The 19,750-nt window shown below is 43.3% G+C and overlaps 1 protein-coding gene across 5 annotated transcripts in view; it reads left to right on the forward strand.

Moving 5' to 3' along the window:
- Positions 1-19,750, forward strand: part of ELMO1 (engulfment and cell motility 1) — a 497,188-nt gene that overhangs the window by 117,827 nt on the left and 359,611 nt on the right. For all 5 annotated transcript variants that reach the window (XM_058677989.1, XM_058677988.1, XM_058677992.1 and 2 more), the window contains one exon: positions 134-206. In XM_058677989.1, the coding sequence (XP_058533972.1) occupies positions 134-206 (73 nt within the window). The remainder of the gene's footprint in view (positions 1-133; positions 207-19,750) is intronic.

Raw genomic sequence — 19,750 nt, forward strand, 5'->3', positions numbered from 1 at the left:
TCATTTTGTTAGGAACTGCCTTATGGTGTTTGTTCATACTGGCAGGTATCCAGTCCTAACATTTTAATTTCATCTTATCCTGTGAAAATGACCGCTTTTGTTTCTCTGATCAGTTTATACTTGTATGTTTCAGGTGGTCTCTTGCCAACCATGAGTATTTTGCCCTGCAACATGCCGATAGTTCAAACTTCTATATTACCGAAAAGGTAGGTCAACCTCGTTATTTGATCTGGGAAACTTATATTTAAGGGGAGTAAATCACAACTGGTGTTCAGGACTAGACTAGACACGCTGCTTTAAATTTTCCATCTCTGCCATCCATGCAAACAGGGTCTGTATAAAGCAAACAACCACTCCTTTAGCATCAGCAAGACAATACTTGGCCCATTCAGGAGTGAAGTTCAACTACATTTCCAAGTCCTATTTACTAGTGGTTTATCTTCCACTAGTGAATGCATTAATTACTTGTCTTTCTGATTGAGTACGTAAGGAATTCATTGGACACTTAGTTTAGTTCTCTGTTCTCAGATTATTCTCCCAGAGCAACCTGTCACTTTGGCTGCAGTACTTAAAACAGTGGCCAGACACCTTCTGTCATGTGGCCTGTGCAGGCGTTGTGTGTTCCCTGGCTCTTGGGAATCCTATATTTCTCCAGGGTGAATTTAACTTGCTTGGAGAAGGAGGAATTCATGAAGACCACAATGGCCCTAGAGTGTTTTAGCATTCACTTCCACTTCCAGGAGCACTCACTGAAATACAAAGCAACCAATCTTGTCTTCCTGGAAATGTAACCTTGTGGGGTTGGCAGGGAGAGAGGGAGCTGAGAGAGCAGCTGTGGTGACAACAGGGAGGCCAGTGCTGGAACGGAAGGGAGTACAAAATGCTTTGAGAGGTGAGTCAGGTGACCACAGGGCCCCATTGTCCAGCAGCTGCTGTTTGTCCTAATCTGTAGTCCCTTGAGTGAGTGTAACTTCATCCATGAAAACCATGGTGATAGGAAGTGGAGGCAGTAACAGGGACTCTACTCCGTGTGAGACTCACTCGCTCTACCCTGAAGATTGCAGCATGGCAGGTAGGGTGTTGGCCAGAGGCATGGGAATGCTTCTCAGTAGTTGCTTTGTTTTTTCAAGTGGGCGCTGGGAATTTTATAACTGATCATATTTTCCTCCTCACACTGATTGCCAGAAAGCTGCGAGGTAACCAGTGGATTAGCTTTCCTGGCCAGGCATTTCCATTGTTAACTTTCCCTTTGGTTCAGTCCATAAACATTTAATTTCCTGTCTTCGTTTTCTCCATATTTTTTATTTTAAACTGTACCTATATTACTTCCATGATATTTTTGGTGAAGAGAAGAGGGTATAAATAAACAGAAGGTCAATATTAGCAGTTAAATATGTCATGATGGTTCTGTTCATCTCCACTTGTGAGTAATGAACCCAATTTAGTTGGTCAGGAGACCATTAGAAATTGGAATGCAATAGAGTGCTTTAGGTCAGAGTATGTGTCTGAAATATTTGCATGTGAAATATTTGATTCATGTATCATACATGTTGATTGTATTGGGCTATACCCTGGTTTGCATCATGAATAGTCCTGCCTTTAAGTAACATTGGCTTGTGACCTCTGTAGCTGTCCTGCACTCTGTCTGAAGGCTTCAGTTTCTTGGTGATGACTAGCCATGAGGGTCTCAGTGTTTAGAGAAGGTAAAGACCACTCAGAGAACCTCTGAAAAGTGTGCAAGGTTAGATTCCAACCCACAGACCCAGATGAAATGTGCTTTGCATGTGGCCTGGGCTAGAAAAGCATTTGAAGGAACACCCCAGAGAATTCTGGTATGGAATACCCAGGAGGTACTCACAGAGATACTGCTCCAGGGCCTGTTTCTTAGTCTACTTTAAAAATTGATAACATTTATAATGCATATGTTTTTTTCCTAATTAAAATTCACATCTACTCAGAAAATCCCAGCTACTGGAGAGAAGGACAAAAATTCCTGGGAAATCTTGTTTTTCCTGAGGGATTCTTTCTGTTGAGTTTGAAGGCGTCTGGCCACCTGAATCTGCCTGTGGACCGGCATAGGGATTAGTCTTTTATGAGGAACTTAGGCACAGAGGAACCCTCTTCCCGACCATAGCCCTTTGTTTGTAAATAGAATGTCATCGCTCTTCCTCTCACAGCTGTTCCTGGGCACAGCTGTTTGTTCGTGTGAGACCCATGGGCGGGAGGGGCCTGGGACTCTGGGTGCTGCAGGATCGGACCTAGGGGGACCTAGGCTGCCCTCCATCTGCTGCCAAGGTTCATCTTGCTTCTTGCAAGTGTTCCTTAAAAGCAAACTTTTTCCATTCTTAAAATAATGCGTTTAGCATCCTCTTGGTCAGCTATAGCCTAGCGAGTTTGTTAAGTAATATTTGCATTGCCATGGTAACCGGTGACTAATTTTTGAAACTTGTGCATGCTGTTAGTTTCTGATTTTCACTTGCATATGAGATAGTCGTCCTTTCTCTGTGAAAGATTTTTTTTCAAAAATTATCTGTAATTTCAAAGTAAAAAAAAAAAATCCCTTAGCCTGGGCCTCACATGCAAACAGATTTTACCACTGAGGGGTGTTTGTGATTTCTGAGCTCCCCCAGGAGGCACCTCCCTTACTTTTCCCATGTTATCCAAACTCATTTTCTCGAACAGTCTTCCTTGACTTTTTGGGCCATTAACTCGGGTCCTTTTGGTGCAGCAGGGAAGATGTCACGTTGCATAGCATTCAGCAAAAGCGTAACTTGCAAACACCCTAGAGAAACTGAAGATTCACGCATTTGCAAGTTTCTGTTCTGTCTCAGAGACATGTATTCAGAGATGCTGCGAGTGGGAGGAGGCAAGAAAATGCCCAAAACAAAAACAAAAGCAAAACCTTGAAGAGGTTTTTGTGCGTTTCAGTGGAATTTGTCTCTGGAGTAAGAATCCTAATGAACAAATACTGCATGTCTGAGTGTGTTACAATCTGCACAGGCCAGTCATGGAGGCAGTATTCTAGTCTGTTTGCAGTGAGGATAGTGGGACTCGGGGTACAGACACAGTAACCTGTGTGGGTCCCAGGGGTCAGGGTGGCCACACTGAGGCTGGTACCCAGGTGGGGGGGCACCAGAGCTCTGGCTGCCAGGATTGCCTTTTTTTTTTTTTATGAGAGCAGACCAAGAATGGTGGTGTTAACTGCTCAGGAAATAAATACAGGAAGTTTCAGGCTTTGAGTGTTGGTTACCAGCTTCAGCTGTGGCTTTCTTATAACTTGGGGGCAGTTGTAACAGGTAATCTTCCACTCACTAGGGGTGCGCACACTGTGTTTGATTTACCTTGGGTGTGGATTATATGGCTGGCTGAAGTAGTGTGATTGTATTAGTGCAGTTCTGTTTATTCAAACAGGAAAATTGCTTCGCTCTTAACACTAAGCATGCTGACTGCTGGGTCCCCAGAAAGCCTGGAGCCATGGTAGCAAAAACCTGAGATTGTGCTCAGGTGTTTAATTGACCTTGTATTGTGACTGTGGAGTTGTACTTGGCTCCTCCTTCTTAATAGGTGGCCTCCTGTGGCACACAGTGTATGAAATCTCACTGGTAATGTATCAACAGTGTCTGGCTTAGATAAAGTTCTCCTGTTGTAACCACAGAGATATGCTAAGCCTCTTCCAGGTCCCCGCTGAGAAGCTGGCCCTAGGCAGTTGGACAAAATGAAGTTGTGGGGGAGGGGGCGCCCTTTCTTTTATCATTGTCACTTGCTAAATGCTTGAGCTTTCAGGCAGCCTCTGAACTTCTCAGTTCCTGAGCAGACACAATTTTGCCCCCTGGGAGTGTGCATGCCACCCTGGGAGATGGTTGTGTGGATTTTACTCAACTATCTTGCTTCAGGAGACAGTCATGGAGAAACAGATAAATCCGTCTCCAGAAAGGACTGGGACTAGGAGATAAGACAGGAGGAAAGCCGGGGAGGAATCAGAGGCAATGTCCTGCTTCCAGCTCTCCATTTCCGCCTCCGGTTTGTGTATTTCCTCTCTGCATCGTTGAGAGCGGCCCTGCTATAGTTTGTCAGGCCATGCTGCTTTCCTGAAGCCACTTTGTACTGGTCCTGTGACCGTTGGGCAATAGCCTTCTCTAGGACAGGTATTTTATTTTATTACATTTTATGTTCAGAGACGCACACACACATTCATTCATTTATTTGAAAGGCAGAGTGTCAGAGAGAGGAGAGAGAGATCTTTACTCTGCTGGTTGACTCTAAAATGGCTCCACCTGTTAAGACTTCCGATCAGCCCAAGGCTAGGGACCTGGAACTCTGTCCGGGTCTCTCATGCAGGTGGCGAGAGCTCAAGTCCTTAGACAGCTTCCTCTTCAAGGAGCACTAGCAGAAAGCTAGGTTGTAAAGGGAGCATTGTGGGATTGAACCAGCACTCGGGGGATGCTGGTGTTCTAAGACGTGACTTATCCGGCTGTGTTACAATACAGGCAGGTGTTTTAATTGCAACAAACCCAAGCCTGGGACAGCTGTAAATTCCTAATTCCAGCCAGGTACCCTATTTATTCTCTTTTTTTGTTGCCTATGCTGAAAGATTGTGGAGTTGCTCTACAGAACTGCTGCTGCTGCACCAGCAAGTTACAGCTTAGTTGCTATGGCCAGGGCATGCTCCCCCTTGCAGGCCAAGGCCTGCTCCACTAGTCCTGGCTCTAGTTGCAAAGATGTTCCTGATCTTTTCCAGGTTTCATCCTTTTTCTCTCCTGGTTCCGGGAATTCTCCTGTGCTTACCTTTGCCCTCTCCTTCCCCTTTGGACACCTGCTGCCTTCTGTCTTTGTTATAGGTGTATCTTGCACCTAAACTCTGTGACCAAACCTGAATTCTGCTGTCTAGGCAAAGATGCCAAACTTCATCCTAAGAGCATCTGGCAGACAGATTGAAACCGGATCTGACTGCGTGTGATTAGAGACTGCAGAGCCATTTGTGATTACTCTGAATACTATGTTGGAAAAGTAGTCAGTCGGTGCTAGAAACTACGAGGCAGGCAAAGAGCTTGGCATGCATGGATATGCACAGTTCACCATAAAGGTAGCAGTTTTGATTTCAAGGCGGGAGAAGGCTCTTAGACTTGAACTGTCTGCCTTGCGTTTGTGACCTCCTTAACTCAGTGAACAGGTACAAATGCTGCTACGTTGTGTTTTAATAAGCTGCTTAGTTAACATCTTCCAGGGATGTCTTCTTGCTAATGTTTTAAAACACCTAATTTAGGAGTCACAGAGGATTTCAAATTTTATTTCAAAAACAATTTTTGATCACTTTATACAAAGAAAACCAAGTAGAAAATCAGAATAACTGATTTGTTCAGATGCAAAAGTTAGATACATGATGCAATGAGGAAGACACTGACTGTCTCCCCAGGGAGTCCCGATTTAGGGGTGATTTAGGTGGGTGCCACCTGCCAATAAAGGAGGTCATATTTTGCAGATTCTTGGAAATACAATTTTTTAGTCTCTTGAGGTTTATTATTTGACCTGTAAGGTTTTGTAGGATATGAACTGTTGGGGTTTGCATTTTTAACCTTATTTTGGAGACATTGCTAACGCATCTTAAACTATGCTGGTGTAGAGCGCAGAATGCATGATTATATCAACGGAGTCCTGTGTGCTTTGTTTTTTAGATAGTAAAGCTCTGGAATTTCCACCGAGTTATGTTTATCTTTCAGAGCAGTAGTTCTCAAACTTAAGTGTGGATCCCGGCCTTAGAGACTCAACTTCAGCAGATGAAGGCTGGGGTCCATCCAACTTTAACCAGAACAAGGTTTCCTCGTACTTCCTCTTCTGGAAGTGCCAGAAACTTCTGGACATTTCCCTTCATCCCTGCCGAGGAAGACAAAGCGTGCTATGCATTCTCGTTGACTTGTTCGCGTAGACTCCTGGACCTGGGAGCCTCTTGCCAGTTGTTTTCCGCTGTGCCCAAGCGAGAGTGAAGTCGCATCTCCTCCTCTACACTGGTGATCAGGATGTGTCACTGTCTATCTCAGCCCATGTTACAGCTCATTTCCTTTCTGTAGTTCCCTTAACTGTGGTCAAGCTACCTTAGGGCTCTCTAGACACACCTTGCTTTGTCTCCCTTGTATAGCTTTACCAACCTGGAACTCTTCCTGCCTTCCTTTCTCAACTTCCCATTCTGTTTCAGGTTATGAGGTGCTGAAGAGAAGGGGGTGAAATTGCCATGCAGTGCTTCCCAGGAGCAGGATCAGAGAGGGAACCATCCACCTGAGAGTGAACAATAGCATCAACATAACTGCTAAGCCAGAGTAGCCATCCCACCTCCTGTTGGTCTTTTTCTGCCACTGAATGTTGGTGTCTGGGTAGTTTATAAACAACAGAGATTTGTTTCTTAAGGCCCTGAAGGCTGAGCAATCCCAGGCTGGGGCTGCATCTTACTGGGACCTCTCAGCTACAAAGCACCTCACAATGAAAAACTTCTGTGTTCACTCACACTGCCCCGTAATGTCTCACTTCTAGAACATAACAAGCAGATGTTCAAAGATGGCTGATTTTTGTGGAATGTGGCTTTCTTTGTGAGGCAGAAAGTACAATTAGTTCCTCAGCAAATTATTCATGCTGCTACTTCATTCAATTATTAGATATGTACACGCCTTCATATTGTTCATAGTTGACAAATTGTATAGTGAATAAATGAGTCTTAATGTTCCTTTTTAGAGACCTAACAGTATTAAAAGGTTTATTTTTGTTTTTAATCCCTCATGACTGATTATTTTCAGCCAAATATATTCACTTATACATATACATTAATTTCTGTATTCATATACACATATGCATTAATATATACTATACCAGATATGGACCCACATTTTTAAAAATTCATGGAATTTCATAAAATTATATTTAAACTCAGTCCTGTGGACTTAAAATCTATTTAGAAAGTGTGATCTATGTCAGTCCTAAGAATATTTCTGTTCTTCCTGCAATAGGCATAGAGAGGGAAATAAATAACCTGAACCCTCTGTTATTTTATAATATACACATGAACCACTATATGTAGATCCACAGGCAGAAACTGAATTTTAAGTCAGTATGATCATTTTAATTCTCATTATGGCAAATAACCATAAGAACCAAATGATGGCTATGAGAAGTGATTTATCAAAATTATTTGATTATTCAACTCCAAAAAAGTTTTATTTTGCCCCATCCAGACTTGGGTGCAGTAATATTCATGAGGCTCCTCTCTAATCTGTTCTTTATCTAAGGCTGGGGGCTCAGGAGGAGCCGTGGTGCAGAAGAGCAGAGAGAGTTGACAGCTGAGACACATGCCTGGGTCCGGGCTTCGAAGCTTCCTGGTGTTCTCTTCCCCTAGCCCTGCATGCCCTTCTCCGTTAAATGAAGGAAAAGCAGAACAAGCTTAAAATAGTCCTATTGCACTGTGGTGACACATTGTCCCTGACTCCCAGGAACAGTTGAATGTAGGTGCTTGTACTTAGAATCACGGGCACATACAGAGAAACCAAATCACCCAGATCAAAGCTCAGAGTGATAGTTTTGGTGAGTAGAAAAGACACTTTGAAATCTGTCTTCTGGTGATGTGCTTACAGCATGCGAAACATACATTAAGAGTGTTTTCCTGTTACCTGTCTCTCCCCGGATCCCACACTTTGGATTTTCCAAGTCAAGGATTCAAAAGATCGTTGGTAGCTTTATATTGATTTTGAGACCGTAATGGATTTTCTCCAAATTAATGGTTCAAGATCAGGCATGCACTGAGACAAGGACAGGATGATACCATGTGGCATGCAAGGATATGTAGTTTCTGATGTTGCTTGCCTTAATATGGTCGAGGCTACTTTTGGACTATCTCCATCATTTCTCAGTGCATTACGTACAGCTTATGAAAACGACTCTCTCTCTACTCCCCCCGCCCCCAGTTCTCCTGCCTTGCCCTAGGAGCTGTCCAGTCCTAGCCGTAGGCTTGATCAGCTGGCCCGTTGTGTCAATGTCACCTCAGCTCTGTCCTGGTACCTTTGATCTTTGTTGTAACTCAAACTAAGTTGGCAGCAGACTTTCTAAAAAGTCTTCTCTAAAAACATTTTTGGGTGGTTTTAGAATTTTCTAATTAGAGTTTTGGAATTGGATGGGAGCTATCATTTTAAATCATTTGGTGTTTTTCCTTTAGAGAAGACTTGGAAGCATATGTACTTATTTCAGGATAAAGGAGAAAAAGTCTAAAGTTGAGTCACATAAATGAAAGGGAGCGTGAGAGAGGAGGGCAGTGCCCCCGCCAGCATTACTCAGATGTCGGTGGGTTCAGGGCATGTTATTTAGTGCTGACCACTGACTTGGATAGAGGCTATCCAAGATGATTACATAGGCAGCCAACCCTTTTGCTTAGGCTCCCTTGCTTGTGTTTGGTAAGATACAACTGCTGCTAGAATTGCAGGCAAAGATAAATGCCAGAGGTCATGATAATTCCATGTTCTCCAGTTCGGCTATTAAACCAATGAATACATTGACTCAAGTACTCAAACATTTAACCATGTAATGCTCAGATACAAGATGAGTGACATGTGAGCTTCCTGCAGTGACAGGCGCTTGCCTATCCAAAGTGACTCTAGAAATGCCGGAACATCCTTTCCAAATGAACCCAACTGTGGTGACAAACAAAGCTATTATCATGGGCCAAGGTTTGCTCACAGAGTGACTCTTTGACTCTTTTGATCTGTTCCAGAGTCAGAAACTTACCAGCAAATCCTTTAAACACAATCCCACTTGTGTGTTTTACATTTTAGAAATGAAATTTTCTTGTGAATAGCTGTTAGACTGTGCTTCTTCGAGTTTGAGATGGAGACACAAACTCCACATTTCTGTGTATGTGTGCTTGTGTGTCAAGGGTTAATGAAAGGTTCATGAAACAATAGTCAGTTTACTACTTGAAATATATTTTTGTTCTCATGTTGTTTTTATTCCAGAAATAGAGACAAATGCACATTGCACATAGACAGGGAGAGAGAGAGATAGACAGAGAGAGACAGAGATGGAGAGAGAGAGAGAGAGAGAGAGAGAGAGAGAGAGAGAGAGAGAAGCTCCCATCTGCTGATACAATCACCAATTGCCTGCATAGCTATTCCTATGCTGACGCCTGTTTTGAACCAGAAAATGCAATATAGGTCTCCAGTTTGGGTGGCAGTATTTGGGTGGCAGTAACCCAAGTGAGCCATCCCCACCCTTCTACACCTACCCCCAGAGTCTGCATTAGCAGAAATTTGAGGTGAGGAGCTAAGAGCACACAGTGAGCCCAGGTGCTCCGACATGAGATATGGACATTCTGACACCTAACTGCTAGAAAAAAAATGAGCACACACTCCTTTTTCTCCTCATTTTATATTTTACAACTATTTACTAGAGCTCATCAGGATAATTTTATGCTTCAGCATGGTAGTACTCCATAGTTTAAAAAGGCGTCTCTTGGGCCCCAGTGTGGTAGCCTAGTGGTTAAAGTCCTCGGCTTGCATGCACTGGAATCCCATATGGGCACCAGTTCTAATCCCGGCAACCCTGCTTCCCATCCAGCTCCCTGCTTGTGGCCTGGGAGGGCAGTCGAGGACAGGTCAAAGCCTTGGGAGCCTGCACCCATGTGGGAGACCCGGAAGAACTTCCTGGCTCCCGGCTTCAGATCGGCAAAGCAACTGGCCATTGCAGTCACTTGGGGAGTGAATTATCAGACGGAAGATCTTCTTCTCTATCTCTCCTCCTCTCTGTATCTCTGACTTTCCAATAAAAATAAATAAATATCTTTTCAGAAGGCATCTCATTGTTTTTTGCTTTCCAAGGTCAAAATCAAAACTAGATAGTCTAGGGCCCGACGTCGTGGCGTAGCGGCTAAAGTCATCGCCTTGAACGCCCCGGGATCCCATATGGGTGCCGGTTCTAATCCCGGCAGCTCCACTTCCCATCCAGCTCCCTGCTTGTGGCCTGGGGAAGCAGTCGAGGATGGCCCAAAGCCTTGGGACCCTGCACCTGTGTGGGAGACCCGGAAGAGGTTCTAGGTTCCCGGCTTTGGAGCGGCGCGCACAGGCCCGTTGTGGCTCACTTGGGGAGTGAAACATCGGAGAGAAGATCTTCCTCTCTGTCTCTCCTCCTCTCTATATATCTGGCTTTCTAATAATAATAAATCTTAAAAAAAAAAACTAGATAGTCTAACCTTGCTACTCCAGTGTATTGCATAGTGATTAATATATGTGTGTTTCAGGGGATGATAAATACCCACTGGCCCAGGAGGCCAGTAACGTAATGGAAGATGCAAGGTAAAGGCATGAAAAAAAGTTAAAAGGAGAAGAAAGACAGAAAGCTGGGCGGAGAGGCTGGGCAGATAGCAGAGGACGCGCTTGCTTCCATCTGGCCGAGTCACGGGCTTGTGAATATTTTCTAGAGGTGAGGCTCGGTGACATGGACACTCTGTAATCAGAGGTGAGTCACACTAATGATTATTGTCTGGTCATTTCTCTGTGGCCCCTGTTGTTCCCATTATCTATCCGTACACAGCAAACCCCATCCAGACTTTGTAAGAAAATCAAAAACTTGTTGAGATGAGTAGTCACATTAATTGATTTTTTTGTGGGGGGAGGGGGGACCAGGATTTGGACACAGTGACGCAGGGAGAGTGGCTTGCCTCTACCCTGGCTGTCTGGAACCACAGCTGGAAAGATTAACAAACAGCTGCGGACCGGAATCCTCTGGAAGCTTGTGGCTCTGGGTTTAGTTGGAATGGTGAAGGGAAATGAGCACCCTATGTGTGACCTCACCTTGTATTTTGGGCCTCCTCAAAGCCTAGTGGCAAAGTTCTGAGAGCAACTCAGGGAAAGGGCAGTGCTTGGGCAGGTGCTCTGACAAAAGATCCTAGCAGAAGCTGCCTGGCTGTTGGTGATGTGGCCTCAGAGGTTGTTCAGTTTTTGCTGTACTCAGTTGCTCCAAGCAGGTGTGAGCCTAGCCTGGCTCATGGGGACAGGACACAGACTCCTCCCCTCTGTGGAAGAAGTGACAAGAAAGTGTGGGGCTTTGGGATAACACCGCCATCAGCCCCAGACCTTTCTCTTCCAGGAAAAAGTTGTAAAGATTTACTGTTTCCCAAAAGTTATCATTTGATACAGGGCAATGAAGAAGCAATTGTTCTTCTTTCTTAAGGATTGGGGCACAATAGTAGCATAAACTGTGGAGATGTTCATGGAGATTTAGAGGGAATTTGCTGGGCACTTTGATATTTGTACGTTCCTCTGTGTGTAATTTTTGGGGAAATTGGTTCATCATGTCTGGAGATTAAAGTCGAACAATAAAAATGAGTGCTTTGTTGCCTTCAGCAGCACTTGTAAACCCATAATGACTCTCATCAAAGGCTGTCTCAGCCTCTGCTCTGATGATGCGAAGAGCTGAAAGGGACACGGTGGCTTCATTACAGTGCTGTCCAAGTTCCCAGGACAGGCATAGGTCACGATATCCTCAGTGATCCAGCATCATCGCCATTCATCTTTAAATGAGATAAAGGTGGTTAGTCAGGATCATCTAAGACTCCCATTTTGTTAAGAGATGAACAGAGAAGGAGAGCCGGTTCTTCCGATGTTTGTTGTTCAATGTATGGCTCATCTTTTGCTTCCTGAACTTTAGTTTTCTTTCTCCCATGGTCCTTTTCCTTCTGCACGCTTCTTTCGTTCTTTCTGCCTCCTGTGACTTCATCCTTCCTCAGTGTGCTCCTCATGAATGTTTCCCTAACCGGTCGGTGCTGAGAATCATTTTTTTTTTTTTTTTAAACTTCTCTTCTGAGTCTCTGTACTTTGTTTTCTCTTTCACCAAGTTCAGATGCCCTCTGCCTTGCCGCTTTAGACCTACAAGCTCCATAGTTAGGTTCAGATTTTTAGATGGCAGAGTAATAATACAATGTACATAGACATTTTTTCCAGTATCTTCAGCTTTTAAAAACTCAATTATGTAATCCCAAGTTTCTTTTGAAATGTTCACCTGGTACCTGGCGTTGTGCAGCATATGAAGCCATTGTTGCAATGGGGGCGATCTACATTGGAATGCTAGTTCAAGTCTGCTTGACTTTCTGTCTAGCTCCCTGATGTTGCCCCTGGGAAAGTACCATAGAATGGAGCAAGTACTTGGGCTCCTTCTACCCAGGTGAGAGACCCAGATAAGAGATCCAGGTGAAATTCCTGGCTCCTGAATTTAGTGTGGTGTAGACCTGGCTTTGCAGCTGTTTGGGGAGTGAACCAAATAGCTCTCTCTGTTTTTCTGTCCCCATACCTTTTCCTTTTCTGTGGCACTGTGTCTTTAAAATGAATGAATGAATGAACGAACCTGGGAACGAGCCTGGGTTTGGCAGCTGGCTCTGGCGCTTGACTTCAACTTCCAAGGAGGGGAGACCCTGTAAGCAGCAAATCATGCTTCGATTCTTTGGGTGCCTGTCACCCACCTGGGAGATCTAGGTTGAGTTCTTGACTCCTGGATTTGGGCCGGCCCAGCTCTATCTGCTGTAAGCATTTGGGAGTCACCCAACAACCGAGAGCTCCCTCTGTCTCTCTGCCACTCCAATAACTGAAAAAACAATTGAAAGCATTTATATGAGCAGGTTACACACATTGCAGATACATTAAAAGAAAGGAAGTGTAACTATTTAGGAATACTCTCAGAATTCTATTATTCAGAGAAAAGTACTGACTTATTGGTGTGTCTCAAGCCTGTTTGAGTCTTAGAGTGTGTTTGTATTTATAAAATAGTATACATGTGATTTCCTATCTTGTTTTTTAATCTTTATAGCAGGCCTCCTAACGTGCTAGTTGATATTCGTTTTTCATTGTATGGTGATGAGTACATTAAACAATGCCAACAAATACAGTTCTATAAGATGCCTTTCTTGTGGTCATGTCCTAAAACTCATGTTTTGTGTCCCCCTCCTCTTTATTGAGAAGGAAGCAAATTTTCTTATTTAAAGAAACATTTAACTCAATTTTCAAAATTAGTTCTTTGAACTTTAAATGGTTTTTCTTAATATTGAGATATTTACTTAAAAAGATTTATGTATTTACTTGAGAAGCAAGTACAGAAAAAGAAGAGCGTGTGTGTCTGTGTGTGTAAAGTGGGGGTGGGGTGGAGGTGGAGGTTAGGGGAGGGAGGTGGGAGGGGAAGAGAGAGCTCTTTCATCCACTGTTCTCTCCCCAAATGGCTGCAACAACCTAGGCAAGACCCGGACTGAAGCCGGGAGCCTGGAGTTCCATCTGTGTTTCCCACGAACATCTTCCACTGATTTTCCAGTTAAATTTTCAAGGAACTGGATTACAAGTGGAGCACATGGGATGCCAGCATCACAGGGGGTGGCTTAATAAACTGCAATAGAATGCCAGATCCTGAAGTGACCAGTTTCTTAAAATTAATTTATTTTTTATTGATTGCATTGCATTATGTGACACAGTTTTATAGGCACTGGGATCCCCCCCCCATGGTGGATTCCTCCACCTTGTTGCATTACCACAGTTTAGATTCGGTTGAGATTCTTTCATTGCAAGCATATACCAAGCATAAAGTCCAGCATCTTATTGTCCAGATAAGTTCAAAGATTTCTTGGGGAGACCATCTCTGGTCTGAAGGTAGAGCTGGCAGAGTATCATCCCGATCAATTAAAAGCCCCGACATTACATCAGTAACCATTTATAACATTATGGAATTAGTTGACATGGTATTTAGTAACCAATATGTTAAAAGAGAAAAAAAAAAGAACGCAAGTTCTGAACCACATCCTGTGATTTCTACAGTGACATTTCAATTATTAGTTTATATACAACCAGGTGCTATACACCTTAAAATGGCTATAGATTACTATTCAGCTGTCTCATGTCTATTTTAATTTTAGTATTTAGCAGTTCATAGCGTTGAAGCAGATTTTGCTGAACCTGGCTGTTTTTCGGGTAGTCTAAGTCTATAACTCTAACAAGACATATGTCAACAGTTTAGGTGAACAGTTTTAGGAGGGGTGTACAGAGAAATCTTCCATACCCCAGAGAGGAGAAACTAATCTTTGTGTCCCACCCAGTGAGTTATAAGTGCATCCCCGCTGACCGTTTCCTGTCTGTTTCTAAGCTTTCCTTTTTGTTCTCTGTCTATCTATTTTAGTTTTTTTGTTTGTTTGTTTGTTTTGAGGGGTTTCTGGAGCAATCCTGATGGAAGTGACTAATTTTTAATTAATTTTTTTAAAGGACACACAGATCTGTGTTCATTTTTTAACTGTATCTTTATTGGATTACTTACTTTTTTTTTAAAGATTTATTTATTTTATTACAAAGTCAGATATACAGAGAGGAGGAGAGACAGAAAGGAAGATCTCCCGTCCGATGATTCACTCCCCAAGTGAGCCGCAACGGGCCGATACGTGCCAATCCGATGCCGGGAACCAGGAACCTGTTCCGGGTCTCCCACATGGGTGCAGGGTCCCAAGGCTTTGGGCCGTCCTCGACTGCTTTCCCAGGCCACAAGCAGGGAGCTGGATGGGAAGTGGAGCTGCCGGGATTAGAACCGGCGCCCATATGGGATCCAGGGGCGTTCAAGGCGAGGACTTTAGCCACTAGGCCACGCCCGGATTACTTACTTTCTTGCAGCACAGTAGTAGAAGTTGAATGATGAATGAAGCTGTCACTCGGGCATAGCTGTACATTTATCATCATTTATGGAGTAACTTCTAGGTGCCAGTCACTTCCCAGGGTTGCCCCCTTGAAGCTTTTAGGACTTTTATAAACATCTGAGGAGTTGGCCAAGTTTTAAGTCATATAACTTCTGCATGTCACAATTCCAGCAACTTGTATATTTTTGCAAAGTTCCATTTCAGTGGCTTTCATGAGTGATTATGGAATTGCCAAAGGAGTTGATTAGATAGTCTGTAAAATACAATTTTGACTTACTTATACTTGACTAAAATGATCAATCAAACTCTAATCACAGCAGGGTGAAGGCAAGCTTTTTTATTATTAACTTACCCTGCCAGGCTAAGTTGGTTCTGAGCAGACTTCAATATGAGCCATTTAATTTGCTCCTCTGCCTGTGCATATATTTGTGCTTCTTACATGTGTGCCATTGACTACAAAGACTGCACTGCTTTTATTTCAAATCAGACATGGATCTACCTATATAAGAAAAAAAATCTCAGTGAATCATGTGTGGCTACGCCTGTGTCCTTGGCTCAGGGAAGATCAGGAGAGTTTTAGCTTGTTGGCTTAGGAACATGCTAGGTATTCTCTCATAATAAAAAACCTAATTTTACCCTGTTTTGTACATTTTAAATGCTTTGGGCCAGATTTCCAATATTTATCATCAAGGGTAAGAATTGACAGTATATGTTGCTTCTGCACCTTTGAAAGACAAAATGTTGCACTGTTCTTTTTTTGAAAAAAAAAATCTTAGGAAAGATTCCTAATATTTCAAGGCATGCTCTTAAAAGGTGATCATTGATAGCTCCCAGTGTGTGAGAGGCGGAACTCTGCCGAGCCCCCGAGGTTCCCAGTTGCTGTTATTACACACCCTGTGAATCGCCTTCCACCATTCCTACTATCATATTTCATTGTGTGACAGTTTGTAATTCAAGGAGAATTATGCTGGCGGGCTCGATCTGATTAGATGGACCTTGATGAGCAGGTGAACCCTTAGTGAGATTCTCTCTGGTCAACCCTGAGCTGAAACAAATGGCCACGTTATGGAAAAAGCAGCAGGCAAAGGCCTGTGAGCCGCCTCTAGAGTGCAGTGCTCCTGGCCAGTGGCTGCTAACAAGTGGTGGAAAGAGGCACCTGAGTCATGGCTGCCAATGCTGCAGCAAACCAGAGGGTGCCACTGAGCGCAGAAGAGGTGTTGAGTTCCAAGCAGCGGCGGAGCCAACCAGCACCTGGATTGTAGCCACTGAGATGCCACATCAAGGACCCAGCTAGAACTTGTTGTGCCTGATCGCTGACTTGTAGAAATGGAAGTCCATTTGTGCCATTTTAGCTCCTGTTTTGAAATGATTTGTTATAGAGCAATGCCAAAATATATAAAAGTGTGAATGCGTCCAGATTATCTCCACATTGCATTAAGATGGTAAAACATAAAACCAGACTGGAATGCAACAGCAGATGATATTATTATAATGATTATCTGCAATACCAGATGTTTAAGTTTCCTGTTGATAGCAGTCTCGTTATTCTTTGGATGTTTATTTTGCTTATTTGAAATCTAGAGAAACAGAATGAGAGACACACACAGACACAGATTTTTTTCTGCCTACTGGCTCACTCCCCAGGTGCCTGCGGCAGGCAGCACCAGGCCCCATCAGACCAGGAGCCAGGAATTCCAGCTGGGTCTCCCGGAAGGGTGGCAGAGACCCAAACACTGTAGCTGTCATCTTGAGCCTCCAAGGACACATGTTAGCATGAAGCTGGAGCTGAGGCAGAGTAGCTGGGACTTGAACCCAGAATTGCAGTGTGTGATGCGGGCATACTGGGTGATGATTTGACTGGTGTCCACGCCAGTCTCATTCCTGCTGGCTGCCATCATGAAATATAGATTTACAATCCTAACTTTATAACACATATTGCTATTATTGCAATAGCTTGCTAGCTATCTGATCTAGTTTCTAAGGCATCAGCTGAGATTTTTCCCCCCCTTCTAGAAAGAAAATGTGTTCCATCACTTGAAAATGAGTGACTTGACTAAAAGGCAGTTTTTAAAAACACTGCGTTTTGATGGTTTTAAGAATATAACTTAACAGGAAGAACAGGACTGTAGAAGGCTAATGCATAGTTAGCTCACTTTATATATGCATAAATTTATATGTTAATCTTTAAGTGTTCTAATTACAAACGTATTCATAGATGTAAGAAATGCAACCATTACTTTATAAAAAATAAATGTATGGGCCCAGTGCGATAGCCTAGTGGCTGAATCCTCACCTTGCATGCATCAGGATCCCATTTAGGCATCAGTTCTTATCACAGCTGCTCCACTTCCCATCCAGTTCCCTGCTTGTGGCCTGGGAAGGCATTGGAGGACAGCCCAAATCCTTGGGACCCTGCACCCTTTTGGGAGATCCAGAAGAAGTTCCTGGCTCCTGGCTTCAGATTGACTCAGCACTGGCTATTGTAGCTACTTGGGGAGTGAACCAGCGGGTGAAAGATCTTTCTCTCTGTCTCTTCTCTATATAAATCTGCTTTTCCAGTAAAAATAAATACATCTTTTAAAAATAAAATAAATAAATGTATTTATTTGAAAAGCAGTGCTGGACACCACTACTTTGTGGGCCTGCACCCAGCACTAGGGCTGGGTGTGCAGCCGTGGCTGCAGAGGGGTCAGTGGGTCAGTCCCAGTGCGCAGCCCTAGGACCTGCCTTGCCATGGCTGCCCAGGGCAGAGAGGAGGCACTGGGACCGGGGCTGCCTGCGGGGCATCAGGTGGGGTAGCACTGGCTTAGCCAAGAAATGCCATTTTGCATTGGAGCTGGCTGAGGGCGAAAGAAAGAAAGAAAGAAAGAAAGAAAGAAAGAAGGAAGGAAGGAAGGAAGGAAGGAAGGAAGGAAGGAAGGAAGGAAGGAAGGAAGGAAGGAAGGAAGGAAAGAAAGAAAGAAAGAAAGAAAGAAAGAAAGAAAGAAAGAAAGAAAGAAAGAAAGAAAGAAAGAAAGAAAGAAAGAAAGAAAGAAAGAAAGAAAGAAAGAAAGAAAGAAAAACAGAGCCACAAAGATAAAGGGGCACAGGTAGGAAGGGCGAGAATGAAAGAGAGACACCCTGAGAGAAATCTAAGTGCTTGCATCTTTTTCCCATGCCTTGCTACGCACAACAGCAGGAAGCTAGATCAGAAGCAGAGCAGCCAGAAGTTGAACCAGTACTCTGATATGGGATGCCAGGAATTGTAGGCTGCTGCTTAACCCACTGTGCCGCAATGTCTACCCGCTAACCGCTGTGTTCAGTTCAGACATAGATTTTGAGCTATGTGTAGTTATTTTTTTAAAAAAATTCAGTAATCATTTGAAACATTTTAATGTCATTTTTTCAAATGCATAAAAATATACAGAAGTGAATCTGACATGCACAACCCTCTGTGCAGATGTTCATAGGTGTAAACATATCGTGTGTTAACATCAGAAGCGAAATGATGACAAATACAGCCAAAATCCTAACTTTTCTGGTTTCTCACTGCATTCTGCCCTGCTCAGAGCCAAGCAGTAGCCTGAAATGAATATTGTACTTTCTCATACATTTCATATATGTTTTTTGCATATGTATGAATTCATGAAGTACAGAGTATGGGTTATGTTTTGCAATTTACTTTTTCCACTCAGATTAATATTTTTGAGATGAATTATGTAGGTTTCCCCATGTCATGAAAAAGTTGGCTTGTCCATTTCCTCACTGATAATCAGTTTCCTTGGTTTTGCTATTACAAGTAATACTGTATGGGCGTATGTGAATGAGGCTGTTTAGAATTTTCTCTGGGATGTGGACAACTCTTAGGTTAAAGGGTTGGGAAAATCTGGCCTGCAGCCAGATAAGACCCGTGAAATCATTTGAGCCGTCCCTGCCAAGGCAACCACAGGCAGGACTTGATATTCAGTAAATCTATAGCAGGCTGATTTTTAAGTTGATAATTTTGTATGGCCTATGAATGATGTTATAAATATTCGAATTGCCCCGGGCAGAAAAACAGTGCCCCACTCAAGCCGAGGGTATGCCATCTTCAACTTGACTAGGAACTGCCAGAATACTTTCCAAAATGGTTCTGCCACCTCCCAGCTTACCCAGGAGGTGTAGCAGTTCCTGTTCCCCTCATGGCAACTTCAGCTTGCCATTTTAGTCCTGCAACACTGGCCAGTTGGATGGGCTGCCATGGGATTTCTTTGACTTTAATTTTCATTGCCCCCAGTGCTAAATGCAAAACATATTTCCCTATATTTCTTAGATATGCACATTTCTCTTCTCTCTCTTTGAAAGATTTATTCATTTTTATTGGAAAGGCAGATTTATAGAGAGAAGGAGAGACAGAAAGGTCTTCTGTCGACTGGTTTAATGTCCATTAGCCACAGCTGCTGGAGCTGAGCTGATCCAAAGCCAGTATCCACAAGCTTCTTCTGGGTCTCCCGTGTGGGTGCAGGGTTTCAAGGCTTTGGGCCAGCTTCTGTTGCCTTCCCAGGCAACAAGCAGGGAGCTGGATGTGAATTGGAGTAGCTATGAAATAAACTGGTGCCCATATGGGGTCCCAACGTGTGCAAGGTGAGAATTAAGCCTCTGAGCCATCACACCAGGCCTACACATTTCTCTTCTACAAATTGCTTTTATAGCCTTTTTCCAGTAGTAGGTTAGGAGTGTTTGATTGTCATTGATTTATGGGAATTTTCTTGTACGGACATACATTATTTTCATACGTCCTCACCCAGTCCAAAGCTGTCTTATTATTACTCTAACTAATTATTTTTGGTTTGCTGTGGACTCTGTTAAGTGGAACTGTCTGCTCCTGCCTCTCTGCCTTCTCTTATCTCGTCTTCTCCCCTGCCTTCTCTTCGTTCGGTGACTTCAACAAAATCACCCTGTCCATTCAGTCTTTTACTGTGTCACCTGAACTTTATGATGTCTTTGTCAAATACCATTAAGGTTTTGATTTAAAATTGATGTTAATTTATGGATTCACTTCTGGGAAAATTGGTTTCTTTAGGTTATTGACTATCCCATTCATGAAAACAT

The sequence above is a fragment of the Ochotona princeps genome, chromosome 20, assembly GCF_030435755.1.
Source record: "Ochotona princeps isolate mOchPri1 chromosome 20, mOchPri1.hap1, whole genome shotgun sequence".
Lineage (NCBI taxonomy): Eukaryota > Metazoa > Chordata > Mammalia > Lagomorpha > Ochotonidae > Ochotona > Ochotona princeps.